General features: G+C 46.1%; 3 protein-coding genes across 3 annotated transcripts; 1 reads left to right on the top strand and 2 right to left on the bottom strand.

Moving 5' to 3' along the window:
- Nucleotides 1–1,420: 1,420 nt before the first annotated feature.
- On the bottom strand, nucleotides 1,421–4,714 carry GGS25DRAFT_100765 (uncharacterized protein). Its single transcript, XM_049255957.1, has 4 exons — nucleotides 4,674–4,714; nucleotides 1,710–4,358; nucleotides 1,560–1,636; nucleotides 1,421–1,486 (listed from the first exon to the last, which is right to left on the bottom strand). The coding sequence occupies exon 2, from the start codon at nucleotides 4,109–4,111 to the stop codon at nucleotides 2,012–2,014; it is 2,100 nt and encodes a 699-aa protein (XP_049112675.1). The 5' UTR covers nucleotides 4,112–4,358; nucleotides 4,674–4,714; the 3' UTR covers nucleotides 1,421–1,486; nucleotides 1,560–1,636; nucleotides 1,710–2,011.
- Nucleotides 4,715–6,124: 1,410 nt separating this feature from the next.
- Nucleotides 6,125–7,795, bottom strand: GGS25DRAFT_100639 (uncharacterized protein). The gene is made up of 6 exons (XM_049255956.1): nucleotides 7,397–7,795; nucleotides 7,306–7,332; nucleotides 7,104–7,126; nucleotides 6,905–7,032; nucleotides 6,585–6,832; nucleotides 6,125–6,521 (listed from the first exon to the last, which is right to left on the bottom strand). Exons 1-6 carry the CDS (start codon nucleotides 7,463–7,465, stop codon nucleotides 6,336–6,338), a joined length of 681 nt encoding a protein of 226 aa, XP_049112674.1. The 5' UTR covers nucleotides 7,466–7,795; the 3' UTR covers nucleotides 6,125–6,335.
- Nucleotides 7,796–11,049: 3,254 nt separating this feature from the next.
- Nucleotides 11,050–12,946, top strand: GGS25DRAFT_100581 (mPR-like GPCR protein). The gene is made up of 4 exons (XM_049255955.1): nucleotides 11,050–11,874; nucleotides 12,023–12,253; nucleotides 12,391–12,755; nucleotides 12,821–12,946. Exons 1-3 carry the CDS (start codon nucleotides 11,179–11,181, stop codon nucleotides 12,547–12,549), a joined length of 1,086 nt encoding a protein of 361 aa, XP_049112673.1. The 5' UTR covers nucleotides 11,050–11,178; the 3' UTR covers nucleotides 12,550–12,755; nucleotides 12,821–12,946.
- Nucleotides 12,947–16,835: the final 3,889 nt, after the last annotated feature.

Below are 16,835 nucleotides of genomic sequence, written 5' to 3'. Positions count from 1 at the left end.
GACCTTCTTGTTTGGCTATCGGGTTTCTTGGCTCAGCGCCTACACCTACCTACATAGTACCTACTTACCAAAGGTACCTAGCTTTTACCTACCTAGAAGTTAACTTTGACGATGCCAATTGTTGGGGAGCGCTGAAGGAGGGGGGGGGGGGGGGGGGGGGGGGGGGGGGGGGAGGGGCAAGTAATAATATATAAATCAAATTCCATGAGGTTCCGGAGCTGCATGGAAGGCAGTTGATATCCCGGTTCCCCTCAAATTCCCGTGTCTGCTTCGACTGGAGCCTCAAGCTTAATGCAACACCCGCCGATTATACCACCTACTTGTTTTGACTAGCTTCTCCGAAGCTCTTGTTGATGCGCAGGCAACTTTTGTCAGATCGGCTGAGCTGTCAAGATATCTCTACAAGCTCCCGTAACTCAGCTAGCTGTATTAGGTGCGCTGCTCGCAAGGACTAGCCATGAGCTTCTTTCTGCCTCGCTACCAGGCTCTCCCGCACTCTCGCAGATCATTATGGGTCTATCCGGTTATCTAGCACCTCCGATCGGCAGGTACACGAAAGCCTCGTCTTCCAGATCTACATTCAGCACTGCCACCATGATCGCCTAGCCTTCTAGGTTTTAATCAGATGCTACCGGTCATCTCCATGGGGACTTATAGAGAGCTTTTCGTTGGAATGGGAAGGTCGGGAAGTTGTGGATCAGTCGAGAAGCCGGATCATCCGCCCGGCCTAGTTCAATCGCCGCCTCTTCATGTTTGAATCACTCCCCCTTATCTCAGTGGTTATCGAAGGGTTGCGATCAACGGAGGCAAAGAAACAGCCTACTATGGCAGTTCGACGTCTAGGTACCATATCAGTGACACCTCCTAGAATTGGGTAACAGGTCAGTTAGAAATTGGTATTACCACGTTCCAAGGTCGCTAATCATATACGAACCTAATACTTATCCAAGACTCCTCGACTACTTGGGTAGATAGTGTATCATAAGACAAAATAGGAATTTGTACAGATCTAGGGCAAATGAGAGAGAAAGTCTCAAAGAGGGGACGCTACTCAACAGCTAGTGGTATAAACCAAAAGAAAACAGGTATGTTTGAGAAGAAGCGTTGAAGTCAAAAGGGGCTGGTTTCCTTTTATTATGTATATCGCCGCAGGATCCATGGATGTGTACCCTGACAGACTATTTACTTGGAGTTATCCAGCGGTCATCGTATCATCCACCAATTATAACCAAAGCACCTACTTAATACAACCCATAATCTATTTTTAGTATGATACCTTCCTTACTTCTGCTTTGCTTAGGTCCACGAGTATATTCTTTCAATTATGATTAGTTTTAGCAGGCATGGAAAGGACGAGGTTGCCTGCCACCTATATATGGGTACGTAGTGTCTAGCTGGCGCCTCGGGGGTGACGACCTCATATCTCTGTATACCTATGTCGGTCAATACCCGTCCGTACCTACCTACCTACTACCTACTTACCTAGCTGCTCAATGGCCATAGCCATACATGTTAAAACGAGCCAACTATGAGTGATAAGGTCGTAGGTGTACACTTACTCAGGCAAGCGAACATGGGACAGTTGATCTTTAAACATCTTCCCAAGAGCCAGTATGTCGGCACCATAGGTAGGTAACTTTCAAAAGTTAATATTTCGCACCCGTCTCAGGGGCAGTCTATCCATGTAGCAGGTTGGCTTGGCAACCCACCCGTCATCAACAGTTAACCTACTGTACAAGGGACCGATCAATCATCATCCTATTATGAACACTTGCACCACGTAAACGCATAGTTCATGTCTCATATCCAGCGACAAAAGGCATAAAAAGAAAAGAGCCCGAGGCGGTCATGCTACCTCCTCCCTTCCTGCTTGCTCTCCGCTTACACCCAGGCGGTAGGTGGCCTCATTACATGCCTATAACCTGCTTATGCTAGGCCTCATGTTGATGGTCCTCCGGTTTTTCGATAAATTTCGATAGTTGGTTTCGGAAGGCTAAGCGCGGAGCTTTTCTTAGCTCCCACCAGGTTTCCCGTACCTGCCCATCAGGGCGTCAACTTCCCTCTGTAATGCATCTAGATCTGCTAGGATTTCCGTACTTTGTTGGGTTGCAGGGGCTTGGGTAGAGGTCGAAATCTCTTGTTGCGTCTCATCGCTTACGCCTTTCGTGCCTTCCGCGTCAGAGGCAGGAGTTTCTGCACTTGCACGGCTACCACCACGTTGCCTCGGAGGAGGAGGCGGCGGCGGCGGCGCGTTCCCATCTTTTTCCTTGCTCACCTTTCTCGCTGTGCTGTGTCCGTTTCCAAGATCCACGCTTCTAACACTAGCGGGTCGTCTTGTGCTAGCCTGTCTGGCCGGTGGCGGTGGTGGTGGAGATAGTTTGGGGAGCCCGTCTTTACTTGTGGTGAAAGTGGCTAGACCTGTCGAACCCTCCGTCTGGCCACCACTACTTACGGGACGAATCCCCATTCCGACTGGGCTACGTTCGCTTTCACTAATACCCGGACTTGTTGCAGATAATGAGGTAAAGCTTCCCTGATTGGGGCTCGCATAGGAACTCCCCTGTCTGGCATGGTTCGGTCGGCGAGGAGGTGGAGGAGCAGGTATGCCAACATTGCTGGCTGGGGTAGTATTTGCTCGTAGACTATCCGTCCGTGACCGATTCGAGTCTAACGACGACCTTGGAGGGGTCTCGTCATCCACAGTTGTAGTATTGATGGAAGGTGCTCTACTATCACTTCTTCCATGTCGACGCGGTGGGGGGGCGACAGGTTTGCGGGCTTGTGTGCTGCCATTCGACCCAGACCGGCCCCGTGTAACAGCCGGAGGCGTTGGAGGGCGCGCGTTAGCTTGGAGGTTGGTGAAAGGTTCAGGCGCCTTGCCTATAGCTTCACGATCAAAAGGCGAATCAGTTGCTTCCTCCCCGGAAGGGCGAAAAGGGGCTTGCGGGAGTGGCTTGTTCACGTCAGTGGTTGAGGAATGAGCTGGCCCTGGAGCAACAGGGTAAATGCCAGATTTACGGGGTGGTGCTAAAGTAGAATGAGAAGGAGCACTGATAGGCATGGGAGGTGTTGGATTTCTAGAAGGACGAGAGTCCATGTCGGCGCCCAATTCAATCTTTATCAATTTACCATGTCGAGAGTTGGGAGGTGGTGGCTTTTTCTTTGTCGAGGTGGAGGGGAGAGGAGTGGCCAGGGGAGAAGAGGGGACAATCCCTCTTCGCTCTTCCGGATCATCCGTCTCAGAGATCTCGTGCGAAGTTCGCGGAGTCTCTTGCGATATGGCATCCATTATAGATTGGCGAGAAACAGAGCTTGCATCTGTATTGCTCGCACCATCATGTGGTAAAGCCTTAGCATTGCCCCCAGTACTCAATGCCGGTATAGATGATGGGCCCGAGATGTTCGCATAACCAGTCAATAGCAATCTCTTAAACGAATCAACATCAAGAGCCCCCTTTGCCGTCGTACTAGTTGCAAATGTATTGGCATCCTGTCCCTGGCCTGTCTGTTCTAGGACATGCACCGTTTTTGAGAATGGATTCGCCGACGGTGCTAATCTAGGTTGAGTATGATCGGAGATATTGCTGTCTCTACTGTTGGTGGGGGACGGGCCTACTCCGGGAGGACCAGCATGTTGCCTATATTCTCGTGAGTCACTATTATATTCATCTCCGTATTCATCATCATCGTCTTCATCATCGTCATCCACATCATCGTCGTCGTCGCTATCGCTATCGCTATCGCTGTCGTTCACGGTCGGGAAGCGGGGTATCGGCACAGCATCCTCTGGCGAAGATGGAGGTGGTGATTGAACACGAACTTTCTTCACAACCTTCTTCGGCCTCGGCTGCTCTGGTACTGTTCCACCAGTATTCGTAGTGGTCTCCCTCCCTATATCGTGCTTCTCATCTTCCTGTCGCCTGTCGTCTTCAGATGAGGCGGACCTGAATGTGGTGGGTGGAGGCCGAGGGATAGAATCAAGAGATCCGTCGAATATCGAAGCGGTAGTTGGAGCGGGGCTGTGAGCAGGACTGTGACCATGGCTGGAGAAATTACCCAGCTTTCGACGAAAGGGGTTGTTAGAACTGAAGGAGGGGTCTTTGGTAGACATGATTGCAGTATATAGCCAAACAAGGCGCAATTAGGCGCAGGTAGTGCAAGTGTGAATGGAAAACCATATGGTGCTCGCCATAGTATATGAGCCAGCAAGCCCAGGTCAGATTGACGTTTGTTTCGGCGATGCAATATCGTGTGCCGTGTGTCGATCCCCCTCCAGACTACGACATACAATATTAGGACAATATTGTACTAGGTAGGCAGAAAACGATTTGAAGTATGGCTGGCTGGTGAGGTATGTACTATGTATTCAAGGTTATTATTGTATCAATTCACTGTTCAATGTTCAATGTTGTCTGTAAAAGTCAGCATGCCATTGCTTAGGCGATGTGCAATGTGCAATGTGCAATGTGCCTGTCTTTAGGTGGGATTTCGGAAGTTTCGGTAGAGAATTGTCGGGTTCAAGTGGTTCAAGTGGTTCAAATTGTTTAGTTAGTGGTCGACAAATGGTCCAAGGATCAATGATTGATTAATAGGGGAGCGATAAACGCGGAGATCGCGGTACCTGGAACCCCGTCCTCTAACCTAGGGTTGTAGAACATTGAACTTACCTTTACCTAGGTACTTATTAACTTTACTTCAATGCTCTACATTGAGTCTTTACTTCGTACATGTAACTGAATCACAATTCTTTATTATCACACTAGAAAAATCAATTAGAACATGAAAAGCCAACCTAGGTACCTATAATGATTGTCCAATAACGCATAGCACCCAAACAAGTCAGCTAATGAGGTTGTTATATTAGTATGTATGTAGAAAAGAAGATCCACTTTGAGGGTCATATTTCAATATATTATGTAGGTATGTAACCATTCGGTCTTTGGAATGGGCAAGGCAGTAAAGGCACACATGCGGTTGATACCTATTAGTAGGCAACATTCAATGGTGGTTCTATCTAAGTTCTAACAGCATGGGCCAACGGCTTTTACCGTTAGTGCTACCAGCTATCATCAATGTACTAAGTTGAAGTATCTACATACGTATAATTGTACTCAGTACTTACAGAGTACACGAACATACCTACCATTGATATGTGTATGTAAGTCATCATCCATCCATATTATGTAAGAGCGGATAACTCTACCTTTCAACAACGTATAGGCCCGCCAATCTTAACGGCTTGATTAACTCGAAACTCTATAACCATATACGGAAATTGGTGGAGATGACTTACCCATCTCATCTCTATGCCGGTAGTAGGTTATACTATCTAGAGTAGGTAGGTATGTACCTGAACTCGTGTTACAAGCAACATTGAATTGCTAAGATTTATCAAAGTGAAGGAAATCATCACATCCATATCATACTCTTGTCATACACATTTCCACCTCTAAATGAAGTACATATCCAACTTTAGAATTACACACATGTGCGTGCGTGCCTGTCTATCTATCGTACAGCACAGCTTATCTTATGTAGTCCCTCATTTCACACAGTTCAACCAAATTTTCAACTCGTTAGGTACCATGTAATAATTATATCAATTTATCAGAGAGAAGAGGATACAAGGTAACTACTGCAGATATCTACCTACCTAGTACTACTATGTAGGTATCATTCGATAGTACATGAACAGTACAAAAGCGGCAGTAAAAGTGGATGTATCAGCACTGAATGCATAAAGACCCACTTATATCGAATGCATGCTATAAATGTCATTGTACTCCTCGGCACGTGATAACCATTATCGACACCAGGAGTAGCTCCGCTGCAATTCTTGCAAGGGTCCATGTAAACAATACTGCTCCAGTCATGACAAGAAAACGCGTCAACTGGGATGGTCGCGTTTTGTAAGATGACCACAGTGCTAAGGGTGTCGAAAATTTGATTGAAACCACGCAGAGAAGTCTCTACTCCTTGGTATAATTACAAGTGTACTCATCATGTCGTCAGTTCCAAACCTTCCCTAACAAATGCCATGACTGGGAATATGTGCAATCCAACCGAAACAATCATGACTTGGCGCGGGCTGCACGAATGCACATAGCGGCTGGCGTCATCGAGGAGGAATATTGGATACAATCGCAATGCTTCGAGAACCTTCTTCACCCCATTTCACCCTAATTCCTACCGACCCTACCAAAGCATGACCTATTCCGCTGAGCAATAGACGCGACGCAAATGCGCGCAACGCTTTGTACCTAGTTTCCTGAACGCCAGTGAACCCGCCAAGCTCCAACACACAAGTTAAAGAACACAAATTAACAAACAATCGCTCATGCCGCGGCTTCAGCTTTTGCTTCCTTCTTAGGTGCCTTCTCCTTCTTTGGTGCAGCAGCCTTCTTCGGCGCGGCCTTCTTTGCTGCTGGCTTAGCTGCTGCTGTCTTTGCAACTCGTCCTGACTTGGTCTTCGTTAAAGCAGCAGGCTTTTCCTCTGTGGCAGAGGCAGTGGCAGCCGGAGCCTAAGTACATTAGCAGGTGCTGTGACAAGTGCTGTGACAACTCATATGAACCATGTTACTTACATCCTTCTTTGTCGCTGTCTTCTTTGCGGCTGGGGCTTTCTTGGGAGCAGCAGCCTTCTTTGTAGCAGGCTTCTTCTCAGTGCCTTCCTTCTTCGGAGCAGCTGCCTTCTTGGGTGCGGCAGTCTTCTTAGTGGCGTCCTTCTTGGGTGCAGCCTTCTTGGGGGCCTCCTTGTCACCCTCCTTCTTCGCAGCAGGCTTAGCAGCAGCGGGCTTGGACTTCTTGGATAGCTTGGTGCCACCGGAAGGTCCTAATAAATGTCAGAAATCAGGCAGCTAGGCTTCCAGCAAGGACGATAGCCTCGCATGACGATGCAACATACCCTTGGGTTGCTCGAAGATTCCCTTATCGACACCACCCTTCAGGGCCTTGTTGAACAAAGAGTCGAACATTTTGTCCGTCACATTAATAGTGTTGTTCGCTCTCACATATTTCTTCAATTGCTGACGGCTGCATGGGAGTTAGCCCAGGTTTAATCTAAATGAAAGCGTCGGCAAACGTGTGCGTTGGGGAATAAATACCTTGAACCATTTCTTTCCTTGAGCTGTGATTGAAAACACGTGTCAGCAGTGCAATACGAATAAATTTGCATAACGTGGCCCATGTAGCGTTGAGGTGCAATGCCAGTAGTGAACCACGACAGCCATGGTGCATGCAGCCCAACCCACGAATGCCAGTAAGACGCGTTCAATGCGCCGGAAGAAAAGGAATGGGGTAAAATACATGAACAATGGCATCAGTAATCATGTCCTATAACATGTTAGTACTCGAGATGGTTCAAAAAAGGCCGGCAAAGCCATAGGTGTGTACATACCTGGTAGGTAGCATGAGTGCTCTTGGACTTGGGAGCAGCGGGAGCTCCATCTGCCTTCTTGGGACCCATTTTGAATAAGTAGGTGAAAAGTTGAGGAATGGTGTGCAGTGAGTATTGAGACGGAGAATTATATTGATCAATTGATCTTTGATGGAAATTGAATAAGCTTTTGAGGTATGTAAGTATATGTGTGTCGTGTGGAAAGAAGAGCGTCAAGAAGAAAGGGGAGGAAGAGAGGTATTCGGTCGGGGCGCGACGGCGAGAAAGGTGAGTTTGTTTATATACTTAAGTGGGGGGTAGTGTACAATCAGTAAACTGCTAGGAATCAGCTGCGGAAAGAGGGCCCCTCCCCCTCCAAAAAAAAAAAAGAGGTCCTCTTAGATGCCCATCATTAAAATCCTTTAGTTAATCCATAGCACTAAAACAAGACTAGGTAGGTGTACCATAATAAAACTAGGTACATAATAATAAAATAATAATAAAATGCCGGGAGTCACGTCACACACGCACACGCACACGCACAAACGCTTCTTCTACCCATAGATACATACATTTCTGGACCCGATCGCACTCTCCCTACCGCGTTCATAACCTGGCTGCTCATACCTTGGAAGCATTTAGAGTTGCATTATCTGACTGAAACGCCTAGTTTGTTTCCCAGTTAGGATTAGGTTTTATTTTGTGCATCTAATGGACCCCCTACGTACATAGCATTACAGAAGCCAGTCAGATGATTTCGGAAAGACTGATTCGTTTTTGGATCTGGACCTCTGCAGCAGTTGCAGCTTGCTCTGAGAGACTGGGACCGCCCAGAAGATTTCCCCAGCTACGATAAAGCTGATCTGTAGTATCGAATTTTTTGATTGGCTGAAGCTTGACTGCAGCTCTTTTTTTTATTTTTTATTTTCTTAATTGTCGACTTTCTCAACTCAACTCGATCAAATCATGCGCCAACTTGAGAACTCGATTCTCTCACCCAACGCCCACCCTTCCCCCCTCCTCGTCCACCCTTCTCGTTCCTCTCTTCTCTCGTTTTCTTTCATCTTGCCTCCCACACCATTCCGATCAGTCGATCGATTGAGTCATTTTCTATTTCTATACTAGATCCCGTTTTAGAAAATTAAAAAAAGAAGTGATTAGTGTAATGTCAACTGTATAAACCATCTATCCACATTCCAGGGGAAACTTGGGAAGCTCATTTGTTTTTGGCCTCTTGTATGTTGAATACTCTCGGTCGCATTCAGCATGCTAGCTTTGCATCCCATGCATCACCTTGAATTATCTGTTTCAAATGATTCTCGTGTTTTTCGGCTATCTTTCGATCTGTACAATTTAGCGTATTAGCTTTGTTGCGATCCCTGGATGTGTGTTTTAACTTAAGGACTCTTGTTTTCCCCTAAAGCTTTTGCACCTTGCCACAACATGAAGCTATCTACATGATTTGCACCACCTCGACTTTTCAACTCACCACATATATTCCGGTTGTCCAATCGATCTCGAGGCTCATCTATTTCATTGCAGGACGGTATTAGCGATTTTGGCAATTTTTTATTTCGCTCTAATCTATTAATTTGAAGCTTTCCGGTGTGATGAATCTCGATTGGGGCTGGGTCTGGTTGAGGTCGCGTCTGGGACTGCAACCTGTCGCGCCATATATCTCAACAACCACAACTCAACGTTAAATCCATACTCTCAAATCAGTTTCAGAAAACAATCGGTCACCATACAACGATTTCTGGACTTGTCGAGCTTCCTATTCAGCAACTACGACTCTGCCTCTCGATGTTTGTGCTTGTCGCGGTGCGGGTTGTGATAATCTCAGTCTACTAGACACCGCTAGCAAGCTCCCTCACAACATTATTGCAATGCCTCTTGTATGACAGTTCTTTTATTTATTTATTCCGCACTACGAAATTTCAGCCAGATTCCAACTGCAGGATGAACTTACCAGCCATTCCGGCCTCATGGCCTAACACTCCATGTGCCAGGTTGCGTTGCGAGTCCTATGTGGGGTTATGATTCGCGGTCATGATGTCCACGTCATCCATGATCTGCCAGCACTTTTCAAACACCCAGCATGACCACGACGCCTTCTTGGTTAACAGATGATTATTATTATCGTCGCAAATGCCTATCAATTCCAACCGCCTGCTACGAAAGATACAGGGTTCGTGCGTTCTGATAGAGTTATTTGGCGTTGCAATCAGACTGCTTCATAGACACGGCATCCCCTTATCGAGAGCAGAGCCGATTATTTGGAGGGCATTAAAACAATGGGCTGAAACAGCATGCCTAAGGCCATCACATAGCTATTTCGCTCTATGTCTAATGCACTAGAATTGATAGATTACAGAGAAGGTTAATGCCTTTGTGTCAATAGCTATCGTAAAATGATAGTAAGACACGAAAACCTCCGCAATTGATATCCCAACATATCACGCTTCTCTCGTTTGACTAGGGAGCACAGTTCGGTTCGCTGCTTACTCGCTTTTGAATTGCACCAAGGACAACATCACAGGGCAAATGAACAGCACTACGGTCAACCACCAACCATGTATAGGCATAGCCCTGTCACATAGAAAGGATTACGATGTCCGAGAGACAGCTCTATCACAATGGTCATCAATCGATGAAAGCACCATCGCTGAAAACACCAGCATATTTGACTGGTATCTCTCAAGGATCCTCTTGATGGTTTTTGAATTCACATCCAGCGGACTGACTTGGGGTTAATTCCAGTGTTTGCCTTACTAATATGTTCCCCAGTGCCCCCTTTGTCCGAGAATGAGCAAAGAGACAGCCAACAGGTCATTTTGCCGTTACACCTAGTTGCAATACATATATCAGCAAGACTATGGACTATCTGGTCATCACGAGGAGTCTTACGTTCGGCATCACAATTGAATGGCAGGGTTCTACTTATATTGCAGTCCCGTATCTAGGCAGTATTTGAAGTGAAGGCGTTCATACCTCACTTTGGCTAGGTATATCAGGCCTTCATGCAACAGCTAACTAACTTTACTTTGCCAGGTACGCTTCACGGCGTGTTGTCTTCATATGTCTGAAGCCTACGTCCAGTGGGCGAGCTTCAGCAAGGCCGCAACAATCATCACTCAAGCGGGTGACCGGGGTTTTTCCTATTACAGTCGCCTTGTCTTGGCTTAGGGCTCTCTAGCCTATAAGGTGTTATATCTTATATTTTCGTCTTCTAGCACTTCCGTGACTGCCTAAGTAGATATTCTCAATCAGATTTTATGCCGACCCTTGGCGGCTCCAGTGAGTTTCCAAAACACAGTGCTTCCAATATTCGTGAACAGGATATTCGAAGAGACGGGCGCCAGGTTAAAGATATCGTATTTCTCGTCACGAACATCAGGCCCATTCTTCGACTGCAGGGATATTTGAGGCCAACGGAGAAATTCAGCTCGATTTTATTCGGTTCTATTACAACCCGAAGTCTTGGAAGATATAACAACTATTGTGACCCACATTGGTCGAAAGGGGTTGTGACTTGCTTCAAATGATGTCACTCTTCCCAGTCAGTTATACCGATCAATTGGTAAATTACTGAGGTATTTTGTATTTTGGAATACATTATGGACTTTCTTGATCTGGATTTTTCAAAACCCTTGCTTGAGTCCTTTCGCGAAGATTAGCAAACTCCACGAAATGGAATAGGATATATCGCAAACCCCGCTCGTCACCTCCCTATGCTTCTCGAAATGTAATTCAGAGAGACGCAAAAAAGGCAGGGAAAGCAGAAGAAGAAAAGAAGCATTCGAATGCGACAAGACGGTGAGAAGAGTAGAAGAGGCCAACATTTTCCATGTATCATACAACATCTACTTCTACAAGCCAAAGATGAGACCACAATGTCGCCACGATCCATTGAAGCTAACGCGCAATCTACAACCCCTGCGACGCCCTCTGCAACGCCCTCTGCGACTCATTTCGCATCTGACGACAAAAAATGGCATTCGAGCTTTAGTAACGCCGAGATTTCGGCCAGTACTCGCCCCAACACACGGTTGAACCGCCGTTTAGTCTCGTATGATGAGATTCCCGACTGGTACCAAGATAATCCGTACATTCGGCACGGCTACAGACCCGTCTTGCAATCCGCACGAGCTTGTTTCAGTAGTTGGTCGTACGTACACAACGAGACGCTCAATATATATACACATCTAGTACCAGCAGCAGTGCTACTTGTCATCGGCCTTTCTTACGTACTCATCCGTCTAAGTGGCCGCAGCAGCGACGACATTGGTGTCGCTGTAGCTCTTCTAGTTTGCGCAGTAGGCTGCCTTAGCTTTTCGAGCCTATACCACACGCTCATGTGCCACTCTCGCTCAATCGAGGCATTTTGGTTGCGCCTTGACTTCATCGGCATCATTCTGTTAATATTAGGATCCTTCATCTCAGGAATCTACGTCGGTTTCTGGTGCGAGACACTGCAGAGGAGAATATATTTTTCAATGGCAAGTAGTTACTTTATTCCCCTCCCATAAAGTACTTTCCCAACGGAGCCGAAACCCAGTGAAATCGGACATGCTGCTGGACATTGGTTTAGGTGCCTCTGTTTGAAATTGATAGTGAGCTAACTGTTTACCTCGGTGCGTCTTGTAGATGGGATCTCTCGCGGCAATTTCCATCGTCGTCGTGCTGGCGCCATGTTTCCAAGGTCCACGATGGCGTACGCTGCGCCTGTTGACTTTTGTATTCACTGGGCTTTCCGGCTTGATTCCAATAATTCACGGCATCGTTATGTTTGGTTTCATGCAGATGGCAAAGCAATCCGGTTTATTTTATTTTCTGGCTGAAGGAGGGCTATTCTTGATAGGAGCAGTTGTGTACGCTGTAAGTTGGTAGTCGCCTATTTTTTTATTACAGTAACAATTACAACTACTAAGCATCATGAAACCTACTCCCTATTTATCTCAAGAGATGAAGAAAGGGGAAGTGAGGTTCTGAGTTACTAACAACAATTTGCACAGACAAGATTCCCCGAGAGTATCAGACCTGGAACATTTGATATATACGGCTCCTCGCACCAGATCTTCCATGTGTTGGTTGTCTTTGCTACAGTGATTCATCTAATAGGTGTTCTTGATGCGCTCGACTACAATTATTACAATCGACAATGCCCGGGATGATTTCTCGCGCCGGCATTGCGCTCAGCAGGTATCTATCAAAGCTACTTCGCAGGAGCAATGCTGTATCCTCACTCATCCGTACTGCCTCAATCATCAAGCTGATCTCCTCGAATGCTTCTTCGAACTGTACCCAAAGGCTGTATGTGCTGCTTTAGTCTTCTCCTAGGTTACTACTGACTCATTTCTAAAGCACAGCCACCCTCAAGGTTCGCTTCTCCCAGTGCTCTTTAGTCAGCTACTTGATAGCCCGGTTAACATCTGAAACCTTTAGGTACCTAGCTTGCAGATTAGATGGCCTGTACATAGACGATTGTGGGTTGCCCGTGTAGGAACCTCTTAATACGACGTCCACTCGAACTCATTGCTCTGGAGCCATTCCCTGTCTTGATATCCTCTCACGACTACCCCTCAGTCTCACTGCTCTCGAACGCTTCAGACTCGTCTAGATGCCACTAATGCGGCCGAGAAGGGATATTCTCTCAGATGTACACAGAGGTGCTGCCTGACTTGGGCCTCTACTACCGCACGATCCTGAACGAGTGGGAGCTCACTTATGTAGTGTCTATTCTCGAACAAGCCTGTGGACTACTAGTCATAACGATGGCTCCAGTGCGATAGCTTTAGATAAGTGAAACATTTAGATCTCAGTCTTAACTGTTAGACCTTGTTTGGTAGGCAACTTAGTATGTCAGCAAAGGAGAGTTAGGTAATACTCAGACCCATCTCTTTATGTGCTATCCTCTAATACTACTTCATGTTCCGCCCTCCTTTTCCTGTGACGAGTGGCGAACGTACCTCGTAAGAGCCCAGATGAGGAGATGGAGGCCAGAATTTGTCAGGAAACAGAACCTATGGGGGGGGAAGTCAAGTGTGGGGTTAAAGCTACTAGATACCTACTAGGTAGGTAGTCAATAATTTCTCTGAAGTCGCTATTGCTAGAGATATAGAATCAGGGGTTTGAATAGGGGTGCCGATGCCTATCTAGTACCTTCTCTTCCATCGCAGGAGACCCCCACTCGCGAGAATCATTCTAAACTTCATCGAATGAATCCATGCCTCCCAATGATAGAAATCGGGAGAAATCATTCCAAGTTAGAGAATTACGCTACTTATTACCTCAGTATGAATCCATGGATGTGAAACGAGCAAGGCCATGCTTATATACACGTATAAGAGACTAAGCGGGAGTCTCGGTGTCATACTTCAAAGCATTTCTGCTAGTACCTCTTTCAGTATCCATATTAACTGCCTAGATAGCTAGAGCATGTAACCAAATACTTGTTAGGCAGATTGGCGTTGAGATGGCATGGGAAGGTTTACTTATCTGCGCAGGTAGTTGGTTCTAATCCGAACTCTCCGACTCTATGCTCTGTGTTCATTTTCTAAGTATACTAATTGAATCCCTAGGTAAATACCTTTCAAGAGTGTCACGATAGTTATCCTCTGTGAAATGAAAATTCGCATGTCCAAGGTTCATAATCATCAGACTTTGATAGACGATCCTCGTGATATTTTCTATCTAGGGCTACGTTCTTGTCTAGGAGGTTGGGTCATAAAACTTGTAAGGGAGAACACAGCTCGTGTTACCATTTCTCGAATACCAAACCTAGTATGTGACTTGCTTTAAAGTCCCTGAGATTCATCTACAGCTTAATTTTTGACTGGCGAAAACCATAGACAGCACATGGTGATATTGTGAAATATTCTACGCGAAGTCAGAAACTTGAATTGATAGTCAAATGCCCGTCAAAGTCATAAGGCAGGTTAGTAAAACATTATAAAGAGATACTACAATAGTACTATCCTGTCAGACTTGCCCGAGGCAGAAGCATGGCTCTTCACACCCAGACACTTAAGTTAGACACTTAGATGTAGACTTGAAAGATCCTACTGATGAAAAACTGCTATAATTACGTGGTGATCTAGTATGTAAGGTAGCTATATAGATATAGGGGTACAACTGCTATCTCTCCTACCTGTCATAAGTCTGAATATGACAGTGTAAGCTTTCTATTACAGAGTTGCCTGAGTTCCAAAAGTCTAGATTACTGAGTAGGTACCTAGTAGGTAGCCCATCCATCCAAGGATATGTTATGGATTAGGAGATCGCTCAGCGTCCGCTTCCTCCCTTCAGATTCGAGATTATTTTTATGCCATCCTACACTAAACTCCCCAACATATTACGTCTAAGAACGTTATGGAACACTCGTTATTGTTACTGCTGCCTACTCGATATCTCACTATCTGAGCGCCTACTTAGGTTACCCAGTTCATATCCAAGTATTTAAGATGTATCCTCAACAACATTACAGTGTGAATCATCGCCGCGTTCATGAACTGGCGCAGCAGATAAGTTTCAAGGTTGTTTACTTGCTTCGGCGGCCAAATGCGGGTTACGGGTGCTCGCTTGTTGAGAGTGGTCCCTACCGAGACATTCTTTAATCCGGAGCAGAATACGTGTGGCCACAAAATCATTTCATGAAGAGAGCAACTCATCTTGTCAGGGGGGAGACAGAAAGAGTGAGTGTAAGACGCTTAGGTAGGCAAGACAGGCATCAAGGTAGAGTAAGATCACGCAACGAATTCTACCTACTTACCAATGTGAGTAAAAATCGAACCCGAGACCCTTGAGCAGGTTTCCAAGTTTCCAAAAATTCCCATCCTAAAGTCCCCAATGTCCAAAAATGTCCAAAAATTCCCATCTACGTGCATGCCATGCGTATGCCCTGCACCCCGCGCCTCCGCTGCGATGGTAGATGTTAGTGTACCAGATTCGCCTCAGATCCTATCTATCATATTATGTGAAAAGAAAAAAAGTCATATTACTGATTATATAGGTCCATAGCTTGTCGGCAACCATGTAAGCGATCTAGTACGCCGTTTTTTTTTTTGGGGGGGGGAGAGAGAAATAGTCCAGAAGTTGCTAGGTGCGTAGGCACCTATATTATGGCACGGCACGAAATAAAGCCTCCCGTATCTCCTTCAGACTGGTACACTAACGATTATGATCTTGGCAGTGGCAAACGAACCTTGGAAGTAATGTCCATGATTGAAGAACCACCGGTATTATATTATCTATTCCTGCTAGGCACTAGGTAGGTACCTAGTCAATAAATCTGAAATTACGCGACACAAAGGTCACTTCGCCGTTTTGGGGGAAAGGCATTTCCTTCTCTTCTTTCCTGTTCGGAATGGACTCAGACCTCCTTCGCTACTTGCACTATCGATGCGCGGCGCTACGGCGCAACACAATAGAAGCTCTTCGAATGTCCTGGGAGGCACATGGGTGATGGTATCGCAACGCTCGCCACCCATAGTCGTAGCAACGTTCTGTTGTTTCGTCGCCGCATACTTACATAGGTAGGTAAGCCTCAATTAACGACGGAGATAACGATGGGGAGCTCTTATTCCAAATCCAACCATGGAAATAACGGCACACCTAAGCATATGTACTGCCTTATAGGTAGTTATTTACATATGTACCTCATATGGCGATGTACCAACGTCGTCATGCCTGAAAGATATGATTCTCTTATTTCTCTCTCCGCGGAGACCTAGGCCTTACAGATGGCCTCTACAGGTATCAGGCGTTGCTAGCACGGCGGCGCAGAGAGAGGCCGCTTTCACGGAGGACTGTCCGACACCACGATATGAATCAAGGGAAGCACGTACGGCGTTTTTAGGCAGTCGTGTAGATCCGCGCAATGTTTTTTTTTTCCTTTTGCTCCGTTTACTGCGCGGCGCATAAAGAGTATTATATTGTATGATTACGTTCTACGTGTGCCATTATCGCAGGAAAGAAACAACCAAACTACCTAAACAACCAACTACCTAAGGTATCTAACAGATTCTAACTATGGAGATCTGGCAAATGCCTATCTGAATACCTACATACCTGCTTACCTCCCCATGGGAACTCCCGTCTGGATGGTTATTTAGGCCATATTCTTAATGTGCCTTCATTGCTATAAACATCTTACCGGTTTTATTTTTGGCGGGACGGGGGGATATGGAGAACAAAGAACGAACGATGGTTGCTGCTTGCGGCTACTCTATCGACCCGCCGATGTGAAGATCCACCCCACATCATGTAGGCGGGCATATAGGTTAAGAGGTTAAATCACCTAGTATGCTGGATGGGAAGCGACTAACGGCAGAGCTAAGACGGCAAACTATTGACGGCGATTGTTTATTTCCTAGTGTAGTGATATCCCCGAGGAGAGAAACGGGGCCAAGAGTCGAGAGGGGATTACTAATTATAGTGTTGCTTGTACCCATAGGACGGT

This window comes from Hypoxylon fragiforme (genome assembly GCF_022984875.1).
Source record: "Hypoxylon fragiforme strain CBS 206.31 chromosome Unknown GGS25scaffold_10, whole genome shotgun sequence".
Lineage (NCBI taxonomy): Eukaryota > Fungi > Ascomycota > Sordariomycetes > Xylariales > Hypoxylaceae > Hypoxylon > Hypoxylon fragiforme.
Note: the sequence above shows the minus strand (reverse complement) of the source record. Positions and strands in the feature narration are given on the sequence as shown.